Raw genomic sequence first — 24836 nt, 5'->3', positions numbered from 1 at the left:
CAGCACAAAAACCCCTTTAGCCGACCAAGTAAATACCGACCACCCACACAGACAACACTAGTTACAAGCCACACTACTGTGGCTCCAGCTTTGCAGTAGTTTTATAGTAGTTATAGCAGTTGGAGAGTTTTTTGTGTCTTCTGTAATTACAACATATAATGAATTCAATATACCATGGATCTCTTGACCACAGGACTAGTGATGCAGTACATTAACCACAGTCACAAGTTGGGCAGGAGGTGATTGATTGGGCAGACAGATAGCTTGTCTGCCGGTGGTTGACTGGGCAGAAAAATAGCTGGACTGGTGGTGGTACGCTCCTTTCACTGTTTACACTAGCCTTCTATGTGCTCCCAATGAATGGACTCGGGGTTCTCAATGCAATCCCCAAAGCTCCATTTTGAGCAGTCATGGGCAGAGATTCACCTGAGTCAGTGGAGATACTACACTTTTTTTTGCGTACATCTTGTGTCTTTCTCTCTATCCACCTCGTAAACTCTTGCCATGAAGAAGGTCGGAACAGAGTACCTGTATCAGAAGTCAAGTGTCATACATGAAAACAACGTGGTCTGCCTAATGGAGTCGTCCCGGTGTAATTAAAGCTTCGATCTGCGAATGTTGGCCTGGGAGAGGATGCTGACGTTGGTTCGCTTAGTTTGCCGGTGGAACTGGCTGGCTTTAGTCAAAAATAAAGTCATTCAATTTCTTTTCATTCTGAACAAGACAATGGCCCTTTAATTCTCCAATTCAATGATGTCATCCTCCGGCATGGTGGGCGGGGTCTCGGCGTGCAAGCCCGCCTCCTTCCACTTCCACTAACCTGACGCCTATCTTTCCTTCTATTGGACGTAAACTTCCTATTTGACGCGTTGCTAAGGGTAACCGTGTAGTCGATTGGCTCGTCTGGCTGTTCGTCAAATCGGTAAGCGTCGTTGGGGAGGGGGGGGTTTGCAGACATCCGGGTGATGGGATCGTAGTCCGAGTTGGAAGGTGCTGCGCGTTGTCAGAGTGGATCCAGTCACGACCGAGGTCCGGGAGGTGGAGGGCGGAGTGCGCACCGGGCTCGGCCGTTTATTCTCCCGTCGGGCTGCTTCATTGTGTTTCCATTGACACCGGTGGTGGAGGCCGGCGTGGGATGACGGAGAGCGGAGCGGAGAGTGAGCTGCGGGGGGATGGCAGTGTTCGCAAGGTAAGGCTGGGCGGCCGAATGCGGGGAGAGGGTGACGGGCCGCGTTTCCAGGGAGATGGACACCTGTCAGCGGGCAACGCGTGGGGTTTTGGAACAGAGGTGCCGAGCACGGAGTTGCACACTGTCATATTACACTGTGATATTACACAGCATATTGCACACAATATGGGTTGCACACTGTGATCTTACCCTCTCCGAGAAGTGAATGCGCACAGCACTCCCAAAACTGCAGTGATATTGTGTATATTCTATATGTAAAAGAAATGTTGGAAACCTGAAATAAGAACTGGTAACGTTGGTCAGGCGGCGTTTGTGTAGGTTAAAAAAAAGTTCAGACCAATGGCTTTTCATTCGTAAGAACGAAAGAAACAAGGAGCAGTTCATATGGCCGCTCGAACCGCATTGGCAAGATCATGGCTAGTCAAGTACCTCGATTTTCATATCCTCAAATTTCCAAGCAATCTGTTGATCTCGGTTTTGAAATTTGAATATTTGAGCGTTCAGAGACTTCTGAGGAAGAGAATTCCCAAGGAAATTTTCTGCATGAAGTAATTCGCATCACACGGTCAGAAGTGAGGGAAAGCAACCTGTTGAATTTGTCACGTCCACCCTTAGAATCTTGTTTGTCTCATTTCTCATTCTTGTAAATTCCAGTGAGCATAGAGCAACGTTAATTTCTCCTCATAGAACAACCTCTTAATTCCCAGAACCAATCTAGTGAATCTGTTGCACTGACTCCAAGACGAGTTTATCCTTTTTAATTCGGGAGACTAAAACTGCCCTCCAATTGAGGGTCCACTGTATCCCTCTACGATCCCAACAATCTTCTTAGAATGAAGCTAATCTACAAGACAATGGGAAAATGTTTAACCTACATTGTCTCCACTATGGAACAAAAGTCACCCCACTTTTCGAAATAAAAACAGAAAATGCTGGAAATCTCAGCAGGTTTGGTAGTTAATGTTTCAGGAGAAGGACCCTTAGTCAGAACTGGGAAGGAGAGAAAAGAAACTTCTTAACCTGCAGGGAGGATGGATTGGGGAATGTGGTCATGGGGATAAACTGTAAACAAGGTTATCTGGGGTGAATGGGAGTAGTTAGAGAGTGAGAATGTTCTTGTGTTTACAGCTTTTTCCCAGGGTCACCCTGGTGTTACCCTATTGGAGACATACCCCTCCCTCAACCTCCCAGCAGCTTAACAAACTTCTTCAATCTCCTTCCCAGTTCTAATGAAAGGTCTTCGATCTGAAATGTTAGCACTGTTTTTGTTCTCACAGATGCAGCCTGACCTGTGGAGTATTTCCAGCATTTTCTATTTTTATTTTGGACTTCCAGTATCTGCAGTTTTTTTTTATTTTCAGCCAACATTTGACGTGGTGTGTATGTGTGGCTCAATGCTTCCATATGCACAGGTTTAAAGGTTGAGTTCCAAATGATTGCCTACATACCTGCTGAAGCATGCAAGAGAATGGTCCTTGCACTTAATATCCATAAAGCAAAATAGTTTGCATATTATATTTATCTGGCACTTCCATAAATTGTAAAAGGTGTTTGTAACATATCTAGTTTATGTATTTTAAAACATGTAACATATAATAACCAAATATCCTGTCTTTTTAACAAAAATTGCATGTGTGCAAAAGAAAATTCAAGAAACTTAATAGAAAAACTAGGAAGAAAAATATAAGGAGCAAATCAGGGTGTGAACAGGAAAATTTTTAACCCAATTAGATCTCTCATACAGTTGCATTTGCCTGCCATTTAAATGGTGCCCATTTAGGCACATTTAATTGTCAGCATGTGACAGGCCAATAGAGGTTTTGCTTGTGAGCCCTTGAAAGCCTGTGGAAGATTCTGTAGTGCATGAGGCATCATGAGCTAGTAGATAGGCTTGCATTTGGAAAGGCATCTGGGAATTGGTAGTTACATGGTTGGGTCGCATTGATGGGGATGCAGCAGTGGGGCATGGGGGGAGTGGTGTCAGGTATCAGAGGCCTGGGTTTTCGTGAAGAATCAAAGGTCAGAAGGAAGGATCATTAAGTGAGGAGGATCAGGGCAGCAGGTTGAGAGGTTAGTCTAGCTGGATGCTTGAGGAGTGAGGCCAGGGATTGGAAAAAATCTAGGATGACATATTGGTAGAGGGGTGAGACTGGTTGTTTAGTGAGTGTCTGCAGTATTTGGGGTGAGGCTGATTATTGAAGGATTGGTTGAGGCTTGGGCAGGTCTCCTTTAATTTAAATGTGGCACAGACCATAATTGTAGACAGAACTCTGAAGTGGTATCCATCCAGTGCATTGGCATGACCGGAGTGCTCCATGTGTTAACGTGTCAGATGCATGCAGGACCTGGAAGGGAGAACATTTGACTTAATACATTGTGTAAGTTGTCCCTGATCTTTTGTTCAACCATTATCTGTTACTTTTCATTACAATTGAACTGTGTAGTTCACAAAATGTGGAGCTACACAATCTAATTTCTGTGCAATTATGTTGCTGTGTGATAGTTTCAATTGCACACCTCCATTCCAACTGCTGTGTTCTACTCAATTCTGTTTTATGCTGAACAAAAGTGAATATGAATGCAGGCGTCTGAGTTAAATGGGAATTTCTTCATAAGGACCATGTTCATAATATTACTGTCCCTAACCTCTACTTTCCAATAAAACTATATAGCAGAACTAATGATAGAGACTGTGATTAAAATACAGTAGATAGATCATAGGGAGAAAACAAATAAGATATTATGTGATTTTTGAGAACTGAGGAAAGAGTAAATTATTTAGAAGCAGAGTGGTGAGAAACATCAGCACACTGCATATTTCTACAGATAAGAACTGATTCCAGAGCTTAGAAATTTAACTTAGCAAAATAATTGTAATGCTATATGAATTGTTGTAGGCTGGTTCTCTTCACTTGTTGAATATATTATTTTAAATTTCTTTCAGGAACATTAATTTTCATTAAATTTGCAACTAAAATAAAAGTTTGAGGTTAAGGCTTACTGTGTAAAGTTTTTTTTTGTCATGTAGCAGGGGCCTTTTGATTTTTTTTTAAAGAGTTAATTGGAGAGTAGTTTTAGTGGTATAAATTATGGGACTAAAGGAAGAGGATAATTTAGTTTTGGATTGCTTTAGCAAAACAGGCATTACTTTCATGGAGATTCTATAAATCTCTTTTATAAATAGCTAAAAATGCTGTTCATAACAGTGAAACTAATACTCTATATCCCTTTATTGATTCTTATCAAACATTATATTAATGCTAGTTGAGGAAAAGGGGCAACAGGAAGTGGAGGGGGATGAAGTTTTTTTTTACAATGTGAGTAGTTTTGATCCAGAATGCAGTAGCTGAAATATTGGGTGAAGCAAAATCTTTAATAATTCTCACAAGGTAAGTGGATATATAGATTTTTATTGGAGAGTAGGGAAAGAACCAGAATGGGACAAATAGCATAGCTCGTAGGAGCTGACTAGCAAAATAGAATTGACTCTTACAAAACAGAAAAAAAGTCTATGAACGTTTATACTAATTTGATTATAGGGGTGTGATCCCTTTGCTCAGACTCAACGGAGCAAGCTGCAAAACCGCCGAGCCCGGATTAACCAGCAGATTAATAAGGAGATGCGAATGCGAGCAGGGGCTGAAAATCTATTTCGGTGAGTGTTGGTGTTTGGTTAAGATTAACAGATTACATGGATTGCCATGAAGATTTGATCATCCCAGCGTGAGTGCATTTTTATCTTTTAAGAAACCCTGTTCTGGCCAGTATAATCTTGATGAACACAAACATAAAAAAAGGAGAAATGGCACACTGTGAAACACGTTGCATGTTCCAAAGTTCTCATTAGGTACAAAGTCTCAGGATTTGGTCAGAAGTCTTTGTTTTGTCCAATTTGGAAGAACAACTGATGCCAAGAATACTTCAGTCTGGAGTTAGGCTGACCAATTTTAGGAACTCATTCATGTGCCTTTTGAACCCATTTGGTTACTGCACATATTAGCAATTTATTTTTACACCTTGAGGTTAGAAAACATTATCCTAACAGCTACCTAGTGCTATGCTTGCATAACAAACTTGCATCCTCCTTTTAAAAAAAATCTGTGAAAATGATAAGCTATTCACATGGACCCAAATCTTACCATTCCATTAAGTTAAAAAGCTAAATTAAGACTCTTGTGATTTGACACTTTTCCACACAAACAGCTTCAGCTTTCCTTGTCTACCGTTGATCTGTTTACCACAGTCTGAAATTCATCCAGGGCCCCTGTTGCCCAACAGTGGGACTTAAACTAGACACAGTGTATGAAATGAGGCCTGTTTTTATTTCTAGAAAAAAGAAGAAACTTTTACAAAGACATGTTTGTATTTCTTATTTTGTATTTAATTGTGATATGTTTTTTTTAATATATATATAGTACATTGGCAATGTTTTTGCTGCAAATGCAGTATCGACTAGGATAGTTAAGTCGGCCAGCCTGTAACTTTATCAAAAGCATAAACCAGGTTCAAATCACTGGACAGGAACTTGCAAAAGTTGATTGGAGTAGGCTGTTTGCAGGCAAAGGGACGTCTGGCGAGTGGGAGGCTTTTAAAAGTGAGATATCGGGAGTTCAAGATCTGCATGTTCCTTTTAGAGTGAAGGGCAAGGCTGGCAGGAGTAGGGAACCCTGGGTGACGAAGATATTGATGCTTTTGTCAGGAAAAAGGAGGCATGGGTCAGGTACAGGCAGCTGGGATCAAGTGACTATACTTGAAGGAAATCATAAGGGCAGAAAGGGGCATGGTGGGTTTGGCAGAGAAGATTAAGGAGCATCCAAAGAGATTTTATGTATATTAAGGGAAAAAGAGTAACTAGAGAGAGAATAGGTCCCCTCAAAGATTTCCACTTTGATCTTTGTGTGGAGCCGCAGGAGATGGGTGAATCTTTAATGAATATTTCTCTGTTTTTACTGTGGAGAAGGACATCAAGACTTCGGAATTTGAAATAGTTAATGGGGATGTCTTGGGGATCCTCTACGTTACAGCAGAGGAGGTACTGAATGTCTTAAAGTGCATGAAGGTAGAAACTCTCCAGGGCCTGACCATGTACAGTGGCATGCAAAAGTTTGGGCACCCCTGGTCAAAATTTCTGTTACTGTGAATAGTTAAGTGAGTAGAAGATGAACTGATCTCCAAAAGTCATAAAGTTAAAGATGAAACATTCATTTCAACATTTTAAGCAAGATTAGTGTATTACTTTTGGTTTGTACAATTTTAGAGTGAAAAAAGGAAAGGAGCACCATGCAAAAGTTTGGACACCCCAAGAGATTTGAGCTCTCAGATAACTTTTACCAAGGTCTCAGACCTTCATCAGCTTGTTAGAGCTATGGCTAGTTCACAGTCATCATTAGGAAAGGCCAGGTGATGCAAATTTCAAAGCTTTATAAATACCCTGACTCCTCAAACCTTGTCCCAACAATCAGCAGCCATGGGCTCCTCTAAGCAGCTACCTAGCACTCTGGAAAATTAAAATAAATGATGCCCACAAAGCAGGAGAAGGCTATAAGAAGATAGCAAAGCGTTTTCAGGTAGCCATTTCCTCAGTTCGTAATTAATTAGGAATGACAGTTAACAGGAACGGTTGAGGTCTGGAAGACCAAGAAAACTTCCGAGAACTGCTCGTAGGATTGCTAGAAAGATACTGCAAAAGACCTTCAGGAAGATTTAGCAGACTCTGGAGTGGTAGTGCACTGTTCTACAGTGCAGCGACACCTGCACAAATATGACCTTCATGGAAGAGTCATGAGAAGAAAACCTTTCCTGCATCCTCACCACAAAATTCAGCGTCAGAAGTTTGCAAAGGAACATCTAAACAAGCCTGATGCATTTTGGAAACAAGTCCTGTGGACTGATGAAGTTAAAATAGAACTTTTTGGCCGCAATGAGCAAAGGTATGTTTGGAGAAAAAAAAGGGTGCAGAATTTCGTGAAAAGAACACCTCTCCAACTGTTAAGCACGGGGGTGGATCAATCATGCTTTGGGCTTGTGTTGCAGCCAGTGGTACAGGGAACATTTCACTGGTAGAGGGAAGAATGAATTCAATGAAATACCAGCAAATTCTGGAAGCAAACATCACACTGTCTGTAAAAAAAGCTGAAGATGAAAAGAGGATGGCTTCTACAACAGGATAACTATCCTAAACACACCTCAAAATCCACAATGGACTACCTCAAGAGGCACAAGCTGAAGGTTTTGCCATGGCCCTCATAGTCCCCTGACCTAAACATCATCAAAAATCTGTGGATGGACCTCAAAAGAGCAGTGCATGCAAGACGGCCCAAGAATCTCACAGAACTAGAAGCCTTTTGCAAGGAAGAATGGGTGAAAATCCCCCAAAAAGAATTGAAAGACTCTTAGCTGGCTACAGAAAGTGTTTACAAGCTGTGATACTTGCCAAAGGGGGTGTTACTAAGTACTGACCATACAGGCTGCCCAGACTTTTGCTTCGGGCCCTTTTCCTTTTTTGTTATTTTGAAACTGTAAAAGATGGAAATAAAAAAGTAATCTTATAATATTAAAGAAATGTCATCTTTAACTTCATGCTTTTTGGAAATCAGTTCATCTTTTACTCACTTAGCTATTCACAGTAACAGAAATTTTGACCAGGGGTGCCCAAACTTTTGCATGCCACTGTATATCCAAGAACACTGTGGGAAGTTAGGGAAGAAATTGTGGGAACCCTGACTGAGATATATGCATCATCGTTAGCGACAGGTGAAGTGCTGGAAGACTGGAGAGTGGCTAATGTTATGCCTTTATTTAAAAGGGACTGTAAAGAAAAACCTGGGAACTATAGACCAGTAAGCCTAACATCTGTGATTGGTAAGTTACTAGAGGGGTGTCTGAAAGACAAGATATACAAGCATTTGGAAAGACTGGTTGATTGGGGATAGTCAGCACGGCTGTGTGCATGGGAGATCATGTCTCACAAATTTGAGTTTTTTGTAGTAAACAAGAAGGTCGATGAGGGCAGGGTAGTAGACGTAGTCTGTATGGACTTCATTAAGGCCTTTGATAAGGTTCCACATGGTAGGCTGCTATGGAAAGTTAGATTGCATGGGATCCAGGGAAATCTAACTAATTGGATACAGAATTGGCTTGATGATAGAAAGCAGAGGATGATGGTATAAGGTTATTTTTCAAACTGGAGGCCTGTGACTATTGGTTTTCCCCAGGGGTCAGTGCTAGGCCCGTTGCCATTTGTCATCTATACAAATGATTTGGATGAGAATGTACAAGGCATGGTTAGTAAGTTTGCAAATGACGCTAAAATAGGTGGTCTCATTGACAGTGAAGATGGTTGTCAGGATTTACAGAGACTCCTTGATCAGCTGGTTAGATGGGCTGAGGAATGGCAAATGGGGTTTAATTCAGATAAGTGCAAGCCATTGCATTTTGAGAAGAGAAATCAGGGTAGGACATTCACAGTCAATGGTAGGAGCCTAGGGAGTGTTGTAGAACATAGGGATCTAGGAGTACAAGTACATGGTTCCCTGAAAGTGGCGTTGCAGATAGACAGGATGGTGAAGAAGGCTTTTGGCGTGCTGGCCTTCATTAGTCAGGGCATAGAGTATAGAAGTTGGGATGTTATGTTGCAGTTGTACAAGATGTTAGTGAGACAGTATTTGGAATATTGTGTTCAGTTTTGGTCACCCTGCTATAGGAAAGATGCCATTAAGCTGGAAAGAGTGCAGAGGATGTTGCCAGGATTCAAGGGACAGATTTATGGAGAGAGATTGAGCAGGTTGAGACTGTTTTCATTGGAGCGTAGGAGAATGACGGTGAACTTGCAGAGGTGTATAAAATCATGAAGGGCAGAGATAGTCAAAGTGCACAGTCTTTTGCCCAGGATTGGTGAATCAAGAACTAGAGGGCATAAGTTTAAGGGGAGAGATATAGTAGGAACCTGAAGGGCAACTTTTTGGTCCATGTATGGAATGAGCTGTTAGTGGAAGTGGTTGAGGCAGGTACATTAAAAAGCACTTGGACAAGTACATGGATAGGAAACATTTCAAGGGATATGGGCCAAACAAAGGTTTGTGGGAATAGCTTAGATGGGAATCTTGGTCGGCATGGACCAGTTGGGCCAAAGTGCTTATCTCTGTGCTGTACGACTCTATGACACTGTTCCAGGGAATCCTGTCTATACACTTAAAAAAAACTGAAAAATTCAGATGTGTTCAGGTATGTTTATGGGGCTGTCTGACTGAAAATGAACCTTTCCCATTCTTGCATCCTGTTTTAGGCCTTTCGGCCCAACTAGTCCATGCAGGCCATGTTGTTTACCTAGCTAGTCCCAATTTCCTGTATTTGGCCCATATCCCTCCAGGCCCCTTCCCTCCATATACCTATCCAAGTGCTTCTTAAATTATACTACTGTACCCTGCCTCAACCACTTCCTCTGGAGGCTCATTTCCATATACTCACCACCCTCTGTGTGAAAAAGTTGCCCCTCAGGTCCCTTTTTTTAAAATCTTTTCCCTCTCGCCCTAAATCTATGCCCCCTAGTTTTGGACTCTCCTTCCCTAGGGAAAAACTGTTACCATCCACCTTATCTATGCCTCTCATAATTTTAAACACTTCTATTAGGTCATCCTGCATTCCAAAGAATAAAGATCTAGCCTGGCCAACCTCTCCCTATAACTTAGGCCCTCCAGTCCTGGCAACTAATCTCTAGTCCTAAATCTTTTCTGTACTCTTTCTAGTTTAACCACATTTCCTGTAACAGAGGGACCAAAACCATGCACAGTACTCCAAATGCGACCTCATTAATGACTTGTACAACTGCACCATAATGTCCCAACTCCTATACTCAATGCCATGACTGATGAAGGCCAGTGTGCTAAGCACCTTTTGTTTTTAACCGCCTTGTCTACCTGTAACGCTGCTTTCAAGAACTATGCACTTGTACTCCGAGGTCCCTCTGTTCCATTACACTCCCTAGTGCCCCACCATTCATAGTATAAGTCCTGGTTTGACTTTCCAAAATGCATCATCTCACACTTAACTGCATTGAAATCCATTTGCCATTCCTCAGCCCACTTCCCTAATTGATCAAGATCTCCCTGTAATCTACAATAACCTTCACTATGAACAGCACCTCCTAATTTTGTGTCATCTGCAAACTTACTGATCAAGCTTTGTGCATTCACATCCAAATCATTTGTATAAATAACAAGGGTCCCAAAACAGACCCCTGTGGCACATCACTAGTATCCGGCCTCTGTTCCGAGAAACTACCTTCAACCACCACCCTCTGCTTCCTACATCCGAGTCAATTTTGAATCCACCAAACTAGTTCTCCCTGGATTCCATGGGACCTAACCTTCCAGACCAGCCTGCCATGTGGGACTTTGACAAAGACCTTGCCAAAGGCCAAATAGATAACATCCACTGCCTTACCCTCATCTACCCTTTTGGTTAGCTCTTCAAAGAACTCTAAAAGATTTGTCAAACACGACTTCCCATGCACAAAGCCATGCTGACTCCTCCTGATAAGATTCTGTCTATCCAAATGCTAGTAGATCCTGCCCCTCAGATCACCCTCCAGTAACTTCCCAACCACTGATGTCAGGCTGAGCAGCTTGTAGTCCCTGGCTTCTTGTTGCTACCTTTAAACAACAGAACGATATTAGCCACCTTCCAGTCTTCAGGAACTTCACCAGTGGCTAACAATGAAGTAAATACCTCCGCAAGGGCCTCCATAATTTCTTCTCTAGCCTCCCACAAATTCCTAGGATGCTCCCTGTGAGGCACTGGGGATCTATCCACCTTAATGCGCTGTAAGGCTGCAAATACCTCCTCCCTGGTAATATGAATGTTCTCCAGAACATCTCCACTTGTTTCCCTTATCGCTTGAGCAACCATGATTTTTCTCCTCAATAAACACTGAGGAGAAATATTTGTAAAAAAATATCCCACCTATCTCCTGCAGCTGATGACATAGTTGGCACTGCTGATCTCTAAGGGGACCTACTCTCTCCCTAGCCACCTTTTTACTCTTAATATATCTATAGAACCTCTTGGGATTTTCCTTTACCTTGCCTGCCAGATCCATCTCACACCCTCTCTTTGCCCTCCTGATTTCCCTCTTAAGTGTATTCTTAATCTTTTTATTGTCCTGAAGAGATTCACTCATCCCTGACCTCCTAAACCTAATGTATGCTTCCTCCTTTTTCTTGACCAGAGCCTCAATATCTCTCATCAGCCATGGTTCCCTAATCTTGCCAAGTTTACCCTTCACCCTAAATGGAACATGCTACCCCTGGATTCAAAGCCTCCCACTTGCCATCCGTTCCTTTCACTTCAAACAGGCTGTCCCATTCGACCACTGCTAGATCCTGCCTAATTCCTTCAAAATTAGCCCTGCTCCAGTTTAAGGTAAGATAAGATTTAGGACCTTAACCTGTGGAACTGTCCTATCCATCACTATCTTAAAACTAATAGAATTATGGTCGCTAGAGCCAAAGTGCTCCCTGACTGCCACCTCATTTATTTGCCCCACCTCGTTCCAAGAGAAGGTCCAGTATTGCACCCTCCCGAGTATGTCCCTCTATATATTGACTCAGGAAACTTACCAGGACACATTTCACAAATTCCACCCCATCCATGCCCTTAACACTCTGTGTGCTCAATTAATACTAGGGAAATTAAAATCTCTTACTAATACAACCCTGTTATTCTTACAACTATAAGCAATTTCTGTACATACCTGCTCCTCAAGTTCCTGCTGACTATTAGGGAGTCGACAATACATCGCCACTAGAGAGGCACTCTCCTCCTTGTTCCTAAGTTCTACCTATATGGCTTCACTGGATGATCCTCCAAGGATGTCCTCTCTAAGCACTGTTATATCCTCTTAGCAAAAAGGCAATACCCCTCCTCACTTGCCTGTAACTCCTGTCGTACCTGTAGCATATGCATCCTGAAACATTGAGCTGCCAGTCCTGCCCTACTCTCAGCCATGTTTTATGGCTATAACATCCTGGTGCCCAGTGCCAATCCACACTCTGAGTTCATCTGCCTTGTCTGTTAATCCTCGTGCACTGAAGTAAATGCAGTTTAACTGAGTATTCCTTTCCCTGCTTTTACTGTGCTTCTGGCTATCCTGATTACTAAACTTGTTCTCATAGGCTACTGCTTTATCCCATGACTGGCTCCTGCTCAGTCCCAACCCCCATCCAATCTCATTTAAATATACCCATGTAGCACTAGCAAACTTCCCTGCAAGGACTTTGGTCCCTCAAAGAGTTGATCTTTGTCCACTCAATCTATCTGTATCCCTTTGTAGGCTCCTTTGCAACTTGTCTTCTAACCTCTGAGTTATCTGAAAATTTAATGACCAGATTTTTGGTTTCTTGAAACAAATCATTTTGAAGAAACCAATAAATTATGAAAGCTTGATCCTTATAGCACATCATCCATTACATCATGCCAACCAGAAAAAGATCCACTTATGCCTACTGTTTCTGGAATTCCTGACTCGGTGTTTATTTGCCAAATTGGATGAGACTGAGAAAGTGTGATTTGGGGCATTTATTTGTTCCATGTTGAATAATGCAAAAAGAATCTTTTACATTTTCTTCTGATAACTTGACAATGCCTCAGTACTGTAATGAATTGCAATCTAGATTGTTGTTGTTTGTCACAAGCTTCTGTTTGGATGCAAGAATCTCATCAAATTCAAATTAGATTTAAGCTCTTGGGTTGTTGTGGTCCTTTGTATTGTTCTTTAGATTTACAAATGGAGAATATTTATAAAATTATTGTATTGTTACCTTGCTCTCATCTTTTTAAATACTCTTTATATTTCTGATAATGTTGTAGAGCTACGACAAACAACAAAGTGAAGGAGACTGTGGCTTTGGAACTGAGCTTTGTGAACTCCAACCTGCAGCTCCTAAAGGAGGAACTAGAGGAACTGAACAGCTCAGTGGAGGTTTATCAGAATGAGAAGTAATTTATTCATGCTTATATTTTTTACCATTCCCATATTTTGTCATTAATACTTACCCAGGAAATTTTATTTAATTTTCCATGTTGGAAGCAAATAGTGTGTCAGCTCCAGACTGTCGTGTAAAATAGTTCCAGAACACTCAAATGAATAAATAAATAAACAAATAAATCTGCACAGCAGGACAACCGGTAAAGCTGCTGCCTCACAGCGCCAGAGACCTAGGTTCAATCCTGACCTCTGGTGATGTCTGTATGGAGTTTGCACATTCTCCCTGTGACCACGTGGATGGGTGGGTTAGTAAGTTTGCAAACAACATAAAGATTGGTGGTGTTGTGGATAGTGTAGAAGTTTGCCAAAGGATACAGTGGGATGTAGATCAGTTATAGATATGGGTAGAGAAATGGCAGATAGAGTTTTCTGAGCAAGTTTGAGGTGTTGCACTTTGAGAGGTCCAATGTAAGGAGAAATTTTACAGTTAATGGCAGGGCACTTAACAGCATTGATGTACAGACGGATCTTGGGGTTCAAGTCCATAGTTCCCTGAAAGTGGCCATGCAAGTAGATAGGGTGGTAAAGAAGGCATATGGCTTGCTTGCCTGCATTGGTCAGGGCATTGAGTAAAGAATAAGGAAGTTGTGTTGCAGCTATATAAAACTTTGGTTTGGCTGCACAGAGGATTGTGTGCAATTCTGTTCGCCCATCACAAGAAGGATGTGGAGGCTTTGGAAAGGGTGCAGAAGAGGTTTACAGGATACTGCCTGGTTTAGAGGGTATGAGCTATAGGGAGAGGTTGGACAAACTTGGGTTGTTTTCTCTGAACATCAGAGATTGAGGGGAGAACTGATAGATGTTTATTAAATTATGAGAGGCATAGATAGGGTAGACATTCAGAACCTTTTTCCCAGAGTAGAAATGTCAAGTGTTAGAGGTCCTGTATTTAAGGTGAGGGGGCAATTTTTTTTTACATGGAGAGTGGTAGGTGCCTGGAATGGGCTGCCAGGGATAGTGGTGGAAGCAGATTCGACAGTGGTGTTTAAGAGGCTTTCAGATGGACACGTGAATATGCAGGGAATAGAGGGATATGGATCATGTGCAGGCAGAAGGGAGTCAGTTTAATTCAGTATTTGTGTTTGGCACAGACATCATGGGTCAAAGGGTATGTTCCTGAGCTGCACTATTCTATGTTCTATTAATAAAGTAGCTTAGGGTAGTATTAGTGTAGATTCAGTGGGCTGAAGGGCCATTTTCTGTGCTGCGTCTCTCTGTCTTTGTAACACCTTAATTTATGTTTTATTTATTTAGTAACTATTTTCATTATGCTATTTAAAATTTTTGAAATAAGGGTTTCATATTAAAACAGATTTATCTGAGGTATATAAGGTAGTATCGAAACTAGTGAGGCAATAAAATGGTAATTTGTAATGGCCCCGGAGAAAAAGTTAGAATACCTTGGTTTCATTTTTTTCCCCTTATTTAAACAGTTTCTTATATTTGCCTTGACAGTTTAGTCAATGGTTGCTCCTAGCTGTAAGAGGTCCACTTGTAACAACCTAAAGCACAAAACTATTACAAATACTCCTTCCTGTAGTATTTCCATTGCACCGCATAGTGAGAGTCTGGGAGATCTATTATGGTATTTGTGGGAATCCTTTAAATAGTTGTGAAATTATTGAAAACATATGTGGTCTATTTCCTTGCAGAGACCAGTGAATCAGTATGCCTTTGCTTCACTAAATTCTTAATCGCAGTAACATAACTCGATATAACATAACATTTCAATAGGATGGAACCTTTTTTCTTTTTTAACATTTACACGGTGTGGCGACTCACCGTCTAGTCGGGCGAACCGGCTCGGCAGTCGGGTCGCGCGGCGTCGGAGCGACGAGGCCCAAGATGGCGGCGGGCCTCGTCTTTCCGAGCGACGGGGAGAACCCGCGCGCGGGAAAGTCCTGATGACGTAGAACTTACGTCATTGCCGGTTTTTTTGGGCAGGAGTTTTTCTCCCTTAAAGGGCCCGCACAAGGCGGGAAAATAAACCAGTTCTGTTTGGCAATCCTCCGAGTAGAGTCTTGTTTTATTCCGCGGTAGCAACCGCTACATTGGTGACCCCGACGGTCCAAACGGCTTTTGGACCCGCGAAATGGACGACAGCGCAGCAGCCAACGCAGTGGCCCTCAAGCTGCCCACCTTTTGGACACTTCGGCCCAGCGTCTGGTTTGACCAGGCCGAAGCGCAATTCCACCTTCGGCAGATCACCTCCGACTCCACGAAGTACTACCATGTGGTTAGCTCTCTGGACCAGGAGACAGCCGCCCAGGTTGGAGACTTCATCCAGTCGCCTCCGGAGGAAGATAAGTACCCGGCTTTCAAAGATCTTTTGATCCGGACCTTCAGCCTCTTCCGTCGTGAGCGCGCCGCCCGCCTGCTTCATCTGGATGGTCTGGGGGACAGATCCCCATCCGCCCTAATGAATGAGATGCTGGCATTGGCCGAGGGACACAAGCCATGCCTGATGTTCGAACAGGCCTTCCTCGAACAGTTCCCCGATGACATCCACTTGTTGTTAGCTGACGCCGACTTCAGCAACCCCCGTGAGGTGGCCGCCCGGGCAGATGTCCTGTGGAGGGCCAAGCGCGAGAGCGGTTCGTCCGTCAGTCAAATCACCAGGCCGCGAGCCCAACGCCTGCCTCGCCTGGCCCCAGCAACCGAGCAGCCACGCCCCAGGAACGCGGACGACGACACGGGTGACCAGCTGTGCTTCTACCATCAGAGCTGGGGTGCGGAGGCCCGTCGATGCCGCCCACCCTGCAAGTTTCAGGGAAACGCCAGGGCCAGCTGCTGCTGATGGCTACGGCAGCTGGCCGCCGACAGAGCCTCCTCTTCGTTCAGGACAAGAAATCTGGACGGCATTTCCTCGTTGATACTGGAGCGGAGGTCAGTATTTTGCCCCCGACAGGCCGCGACACTCGTGACAGGCCACCAGGTCCTCTACTCAATGCCGCCAACGGTACAACGATACGGTCTTTCGGCACCCGTACGCTTCAATTACACTTTGGCGGCAGCCGTTTTACCTGGACCTTTACCCTTGCCACCGTCGCCCGACCACTCCTAGGAGCCGATTTCCTTCGGGCCCACAACCTGTTAGTCGACCTGCGAAGGAAGCGGTTAGTCCACTCTAGCACTCTCCGGACCTATCCCCTGGGAGAAATCAGCCCACCAGCCCCGCGCCTGGACTCCATTACCCTTTCTGGCGACGATTTCGCCAAGCTCCTAGCCGAATTCCCATCGATTTTGGCACCTTCGTTTACAAATTCTCGGCCCACACATGGGGTACGACACCACCTCATTACCACAGGGCCACCCCTTCATGCCCGAGCACGACGATTACCTCCAGACAAGTTCCGCCTGGCAAAGGAAGAGTTCCGTCACATGGAGGAGCTGGGGATTGTTCGCAGGTCAGACAGCCCCTGGGCCTCCCCCCCCCTGCACATGGTCCCCAAAGCCACCGGAGGGTGGAGGCCCTGCGGCGACTACCGCAGGCTGAATGACGCCACCACCCCGGACCGCTATCCCATCCCTCACATCCAGGACTTCGCAGTGAATTTACACGGGGCCCACATCTTTTCCAAAGTGGACCTCGTTAGGGGATACCACCAAATCCCGGTCCATCCGGATGACGTCCCCAAAACTGCGATTATCACCCCATTCGGCCTGTTCGAATTCCTTCGGATGCCGTTCGGCCTTAAGAACGCCGCGCAGACCTTCCAGCGGCTGATGGACGCGGTAGGCCGAGACCTGGACTTCGTGTTCATTTACTTGGACGACATACTGATCGCCAGCCGTAACCGCCAGGAACACCTTTCCCACCTCCGCCAGCTGTATTCCCACCTCCGCGATTTCGGCCTCACGATTAACCCGTCCAAGTGCCAATTCGGACTTGACTATCGATTTCCTCGGCCACAAAATCACCAGCGACGGGGCAACACCCCTACCCGCCAAGGTGGATGCTATCCGCCATTTTGCCCGCCCCGACACAGTCAAAGGCCTACAGGAATTCCTTGGGATGGTCAACTTTTACCATCGTTTCATCCCTGCAGCAGCCCATATCATGCGCCCTCTGTTCTCGCTGCTGGCTGGTAAGGGCAAGGACATCACCTGGACTGACGAGGCTGCGGCTGCTTTCGTTAAGGCCAAAGACGCCCTGGCAGACGCCACGATGCTGGTACACCCTAGGACTAACGTCCCGACTGCCCTCACGGTAGACGCGTCCAACACCGCGGTGGGTGGGGTACTGGAACAGCTACTCGAAGGCCGCTGGCAACCCTTGGCATTTTTCAGCAAACACCTTAGACCGCCCCAACTGAAGTACAGCGCTTTTGATCGGGAACTTCTAGCGCTGTATCTGGCGGTCCGGCATTTCCAATACTTTCTAGAAGGCAGGCCTTTCACCGCTTTCACCGATCATAAGCCTCTGTCCTTTGCCTTCTCCAAAGTCTCCGATCCCTGGTCAGCTCGTCAGCAGAGACATTTATCCTACATTTCCGAGTTCACAACTGACATCCAACATGTCTCCGGAAAGGATAATGTTGCTGATGCACTTTCCAGACCAACCATCCACAACCTATCCTTGGGTGTCGACTACACGGCCCTGGCTGACGTACAGCAAGCCGACGACGAACTGCCCAGCTACAGAACCGCAGTCTCGGGTCTGCAGCTCCGAGATTTCTTGGTTGGTCCAGGACAGCGGACCCTACTTTGCGACGTTGCGACTGGTCAGCCCCGCCCTATTGTCCCTGCAGCCTGACGGAGACGCGTTTTTGACTCGGTACATGGGTTGGCGCACCCGTTCATCAGATCTACTGTCCGACTGGTCGCCAGCAAGTTTGTCTGGCATGGCCTGCGCAAACAGGTCAGTGAGTGGGCCAGGACTTGTCTGCACTGCCAGACGTCAAAAATCCAGCGACACACCAAGGTCCCACCACAGCAGTTCGAGCCTACCCGTAGGAGGTTCGACCACATACACGTCGACCTCGTGGGCCCTCTGCCGGTTTCAAGAGGAGCCCGGTACCTCCTTACCATCGTGGACCGGTTCACGAGGTGGCCTGAGGCAACCCCCCTGACTGACATCACAACTGATTCCTGCGCCCGAGCGCTGCTCACAACTTGGGTCTCACGTTTTGGCGTTCCGGCCCACATCACTTCAGACAGAGGCACCCAATTCACTTCCAGTCTCTGGGCTGCATTAGCGAACCTGCTAGGGACGCAGCTGCACACCACCACGGCCTACCATCCTCAATCAAACGGGTTGGTGGAACGTTTTCACCGCCATCTAAAATCGGCCTTGATGGCCTGCCTGAAGGGTCCTAACTGGGTTGACGAGCTGCCTTGGGTCCTGCTCGGCATACGCACTGCCCCCAAAGAAGACCTCCGCACTTCGTCAGCTGAGCTTGTATACGGGGCGCCACTAGTTGTCCCCGGGGATTTCATACCTGCCCTTTAGGACCAAGGGGAACAACCCCCAGCAGTTCTACAAAGACTGCGCGAGAAGCTCGGTGCCTTGGCCCCGATTCCCACCTCATGGCACGGTCAAGCCCCATCCTGCCAGCCCAAGGAACTACGGGACTGTAAGTTTGTTTTCGTTCGCAGGGGCACACCTCGGGCGCCATTGCAACGACCATATGAGGGACCGTTCCGAGTCATACGGAATAACGGATCCACTTTTATTTTGGACATTGGAGGCAGGGAACAGGTTTTCACGGCGGACCGCCCTAAACCGGCCCATTTGGATCTGCAACAGCCTGTCGAGGTTGCCACGCCACGACGCAGAGGCCGCCCCCCTAAGTGGCAGCTGGCACAGCCCACAGACCTTGGGGACTGTCTCGCCGGTTCGGGGGGGGGTTGTGTGGCGACTCACCGTCTAGTCGGGCGAACTGGCTCGGCAGTCGGGTTGCGCGGCGTCGGAGCGACGAGGCCCAAGATGGCGGCGGGCCTCGTCTTTCCGAGCGACGGGGAGAACCCGCGCGCGGGAAAGTCCTGATGACGTAGGACTTATGTCATTGCCGGTTTTTTTGGGCGGGAGTTTTTCTCCCTTAAAAGGCCCGCACAAGGCAGGAAAATAAACCAGTTCTGTTTGGCAATCCTCCGAGTAGAGTCTTGTTTTATTCCGCGGTAGCAACCGCTACAACGGCATCTTTCATGTCAATTTCAGAACCTCTTGAGGTGTTTTATACTTAACTATGTAAACTATGTTCTTTATTTTAATGTAGAAAATCTGATCGTTTATTTGCACACGAGTGTCTCACAATTAGTCATGCCATAACCACCAGAAAATCTGATTTGTGACGTTGATTGAGGAATAAATACTGGGCAGAAACGAAGTAATTCCCTTGCTTTTTGGAATAGTGCCATGGGAGGGGTGCCTACCTGAGAAGGGTCAAATTGTAAGCATGACAATAATGAGAAAATGATTTCCCAAATTCATTAATAATTATGATTAGTAGATGTAAATCTGCATGGTACTTGTCTGAAAATCCATTTGGTACATGTCTGAAAAGTATACACCATACAACAATCACTTGAAGTTATGTATGTCTGGATCATGTTGCACAAAGTTTTATGTTCACTATGTACTTAAACTTGAATGAAAAGTTTAACCTAATTCCTTCCTTCCACCCCAAACCCCACCCTCAAACAACTACCACTCCTACCCCTCATCAATCTGTGTTCGTCGACCCTCAATTCCACTACTGATCAGTTGGCCTTGAACCCTCTCTGACTTGTCCACCTCCCATCCCCAAACACTCCTAGGCCTCAGTCCACTAAGAACTCCCCTTGGATCCAGGTCCAGCCCTGTTCTTGTCTTATTTCTTTCATTCTCTCTGCACTTGTGAAGATCATGAACAAGAGGTCTTCATGTCCAGAGCTTGTTCAGTAAAGCAGAACATGACAGAATTTCTTGCTGGTGGGCCTGCAGTCAGAATGCTGATGACCTGCTTTGAACTAAAGATGCCTTTAGAGATGTGGAATAAAACAAATGCTGTAAGAACTCAGCCAGTGGAAGAGCATCCATGAAAAGGGAAACCAGTTAACATTCAATCTGAAATGTTAACTGGTTTCTCTTTCCACAGATGCTGCTTCACTGACTCAGTTCTTACAGCGTTTTTGTTTCAGATTCCAACATTTGCAGTTTTAATTGTTTTCCTTTAAAGGTGCAGACTAATTTCTAAATTGAGACTCTAAAGTTGTAAAAGTCCAAAGTGCTGCTTGGGAGCACTTTCAAAGAACATTTGACATGAAACCTCATCAGAATATATTAGCTGACAAATACCTTGGTGGAAGAGAATTTTTAAGGAATGTTTTAATGGAGGAAAGAGTGGAAGAGAGGTCTGGAACCCTGGGAAGTGAATGCACAGTAATCAGTGGAGCAGAGATTAAATCTGGAGATGATTATGAGGCTAGAATTAAAGGGAAAAAAAATAGCTTGGAGGGTTTTGATCTGGAGGAGGTCTGAAAAAAGAATTGAATAAGCCTATTGAGGAGTTCAGATAATACAGAATAATTATATTTTAAAATCAAGGGATTGCTGATCCTCCACCTGATGTAGGTCAGCAAGCAGGGAGATGATAGGCCAATGGGACTTAGAGTTGGCAGCAGAATTTTTGACTTTTTTTTATAGAAGGTGGAACTTGGGAGCAGGGCAGGATTGTTTAGAATGCAGAGAAATGCTGAACAATCATCTTGATTAGTTAATTTTGGCCTTATGGGAAATTACACTCTAGCTCCACCGAACTTTGATTTTACATTGGTTTACCACTTTGTTATATTGATGCTGCTTGTAATTGAGCATAGTTGGTGATTGAGAAATGTGTGAATCACCATAGCGAGTTAGATAATAAGGCATTATCTACAGAAACTTGATTTATGGTCCATTTTATAATTAGCAGAGAATTTGCTGCAACTGTGTTTATTACATTTGTAAGCATGTTATCTTCTGGGTTGCTAGGACTACCTTGCAAGTTCTTCTAAATTTTGCTTCTGTTCTTTATTTATGAGAACAACCGGTGACTTATCCATATTCCGTGGCTGTAAGGCTAACAGCAAATGGAGAATTAAGGGTACTGACTTTTGCATACTGTGCAGGCCCATTGGAACTTAAGCACGTGTAAGCCGTACAGTTCCTAGGCCTGTTCCACCTTTTATTCCCAAAATACAGTACTGTTAAAGTCAAGATTTATCATACTGATTCCTACTGCAACTCAAGAGTGAGGATATGAGTCTATACCTCTAGTGATGAGTAGTACTCAACAATAAACTGAAAATAACTGACTGCTTATCTCTAATTTTCTGACATGCTGTCATTGCCTTCAATCATTCCTCCCCACTGGAAGTAGGTTTGCTGCTGAGAATTCTTCACCTCTACTTGACTTCCTTTTTAGTATTCTTGAGGGTTTTGTGTTCTAAATTTAGCATCCACTAGCCATAACCATTTAGTCATCTTATATTTTTTATTATCAACCTTGGTGGTCTTCACCTTGCATAATAACCATTCACTTTATTAAAAGAGAAATGTGACTGTGCTGCAGATGAGTATGAATAATATTGAACCCATTGTTAACTACCTCGGTAATTAGGGTGACTGTCTGCCCCTATTTGCTAGTCACTCCTGCCTGACTGTTCCGTCCCAACTCAGCTGTTCTAGGCCCAGGACAGCATTTGTCTCTGGGTTATCTTTTGGTTCATAATTCTTGGCCGGCAGTGTACACTTTATCCTAGCCACTGACATCAGAAGAAGGTTTTTTTACTTGCCTTCCTTTTTGCTCCATTCCATATGGTCAGAATCCAACTCCATTAGCCAGGGTAAGACCCTGTGAATGGCATGGCCATCCAGGATGTAATTCCGTTACATAGGTGGATCAAAAACATGTTTAAAAAGAAAACTGTCCTGGATTAGCATTGTACCCAATTGTTAAACTTGTCAAAACTCTGACTGTTTCTAAATATATGAAGCTATTAAGATGTTTAGAATTTAAAAATATATAAAAACTAAAACATAAAACATTTAAGTATATCCTAAACATTTAAACTGACAAATAAACTAAATCAATTATTTCTAACCTTATAGAGATGCACAGCTTTTCCACTCAGTTGTCATCATTGGAAATGCTGCACTTGGCATAGGTTGTTGATGCAGATTCCTCACCATAAATTACAGGGAACAGCTGTAATTTGGATTCCCTTGTAGCTTCTTCTGAGGAGTCCAGCAACAGACTGAAGTCAAGAAAACAACCAAGAGCAAGTAATTAAGAATACAAATGGTTTATTGGCCTTTATTGCTAAGAGATTGGTTTCTAAGAATAAAGATACATTATTAAAATTATACAGGGTGTTGCTGAGGCCACACCTGGAGTATTGTGTACAGTTATGATCTTATTTAAGAAAAGATGTGCTAGCATTGAAGGCAATCGGGAGATTCAGGAGGTTAATTCCTGAGAAATGAGGGTTCTATTATGAAAGGTTTTAAACAAAAAACTAATCCTGTAATCATTGGAATTGAGAAGTATGAGAGAGGATCTTACTGAATCATATAAGATTCTAAAGAAGTATGACAAGGTCGATGTTGGGTTGTTTCCATTATGGGAGTCTCAAAAGAGAAGATAAGGAGGCAGAGGAATTTCTTCTCACAATGGTGGCAAGTCTCTGGAATTATCTATCCTAAAGGGTTATGGAAGCTACAACACTGGAGGTATTTAAAAGGAGATGGATGAATTTTCAGAGGATAAATGAATTGAGGACTATGTGGAACTGGTACAGAAGAGCATTTGAGGCCTGGAGGAGATTGACAGTAATCATGCTGAATGGCTGGGCAAGCTTGAGGGGCTGGGTGGCCTACTCCTGTTCCTATTTTCTTGTATGCCTCTTGTGTACGAGTAGCTAACTTCAACTTCAGAATTTATCTATATTTGCATGCATGCAAATATGGAAGTTGCTCTCAATATAAAGACTTTTGGTGAACACCAACAGTCTTGTTGAGATATCTCCTCAAAATTGAGGCTGTTGTAATTCTTGTCTTATGCAGATCCATGCAATTATGGCATATCTTCAGTGGCAGTTGTAGTGGGATGACACAGGATCTGCTCATACCAGCCATGCAATATGAGTACTTGCTTCCACACTGAAGAATATTGATAGAAAAATAGAAGGGTAAAAATCATTTTTCTTTGAATAAAATGTACAGGCTAAAATCAGAACTTGTGTGCCAGAGCTGGCTCCATCCCTCATGATGAAGCCATGTCCATTGATGGCCTTCTGTACTATAGCTGGCAGGATACTTTTTTAATTTCACGTGATCCAATTTTGTCATTTTGAAAAGGTAGTTGCTTTGCTGTTAATGTTGCAATTTATGAAGGTGTGGTATGGTAATGAGACCATTTACCATGTGAGGGGAGGAAAAAGTCTTTTACAGTGTAACATCTTCTTATTTAAGGCCATCATTGTTGCGTTGGAGCAATTTGCTGAGTCAGTTGTTTTGTCAAATGACAGGAAAAGAAAATTTAATTAAAAAAATTATATCAAAGTTAACTTTATTTTCTGGCTGTGCCTGCACGATTATCATGTTGGAAATTAAATTGTGTACCATAAAGGTAGGTTTTTACGAGTTTATAGCTCTGTTGCTGGGCAATGCAAGACAAAATATATATTTTAGCGCAGCTCGTTGATGGCTCCGTAGAGAAATGCATCATGTCATGTGATGCTGTGTCATTTAGATCAAAAAGGTCCAGAGTAAGACGCTGGAGTGAGACTGAAAAAGAGCTGACAAATATTCTTGTTCTTCATCTTAATTATCCTTATCTGGAGTTACTTTTCAGATTCTGTTTTAATTATTCTTGTAATTAGGGGTATGAAAACTATGACAGTTAAAGGAATAAATCTCTTGTTTCATCGCCATTGCGATTACTGCAATACTTGCCCATCGAGCAATGATGCCTCGTAGAGACTTTACTCTGCCATTCTTGTTCCTATTGTTGATGTTAAATTTTAAAAATATATGGGTGGTTAAAAAATGAGGGAGTGAATTGCGGTAGGAGTAAAAGTTGTGGAAATGTGCACTTTTGTAACCTGGCTATTCCAAATAACATTTGTGTTCAGTAACAAATGTTAATGAAACCAAAACTGTATAACATGGAAATAATATAACATATTGTAAATGCTGTTTGAATCAATTGTAAGCATTGGTCATTGGAAATTGTAGATGCAGTCAGACTTGCTATCCCGATAAAGCACATATGGAACTGTTTTGGGTGTGACCCTCTCATTAGAACTCTGTTCTCGGAATAGGTACACACACAAAATGTCAACCTGACTTTTCTATAAATCTGGACTGGTGTCAAAGCTGCTTACTACTGTTGCTGAAATTTGTATTGGGCTACTGCCAATATGTGATGAAAAGGAGAGCATATCTTTAGTGGGGTTGTTAAATTTTTAAATATAAAGTCAGTTTGTAAACAAGTTATCCAAAATAGCCATACATGTTCAAAAATTAAATAACAGGAAAAAGTGATACTAGTAATGAAGATTATAGTCTGACCTTTCTTTGCTTTCTATTCTAAAATTACAAGGAAAACACCAAAAATATTCAAGAAAAAGCGTTAATTT

The 24836-nt window shown here is 43.6% G+C and overlaps 1 protein-coding gene across 1 annotated transcript in view; it reads left to right on the top strand.

Moving 5' to 3' along the window:
- The first annotated feature begins 957 nt into the window (after positions 1–957).
- The window catches only part of rhpn1 (rhophilin, Rho GTPase binding protein 1), an 81605-nt gene continuing 57726 nt past the window's right edge, over positions 958–24836 (top strand). The window contains exons 1-3 of the mRNA XM_052023700.1: positions 958–1189; positions 4729–4844; positions 13055–13183. Of these exons, the coding sequence (XP_051879660.1) occupies positions 1136–1189; positions 4729–4844; positions 13055–13183 (299 nt within the window). The 5' untranslated portion in view covers positions 958–1135. The remainder of the gene's footprint in view (positions 1190–4728; positions 4845–13054; positions 13184–24836) is intronic.

The sequence above is a fragment of the Pristis pectinata genome, chromosome 9 (genome assembly GCF_009764475.1).
Source record: "Pristis pectinata isolate sPriPec2 chromosome 9, sPriPec2.1.pri, whole genome shotgun sequence".
Classification (NCBI taxonomy): Eukaryota; Metazoa; Chordata; class Chondrichthyes; order Rhinopristiformes; family Pristidae; genus Pristis; species Pristis pectinata.
This window is presented reverse-complemented; position numbering and strand designations above follow the sequence as displayed.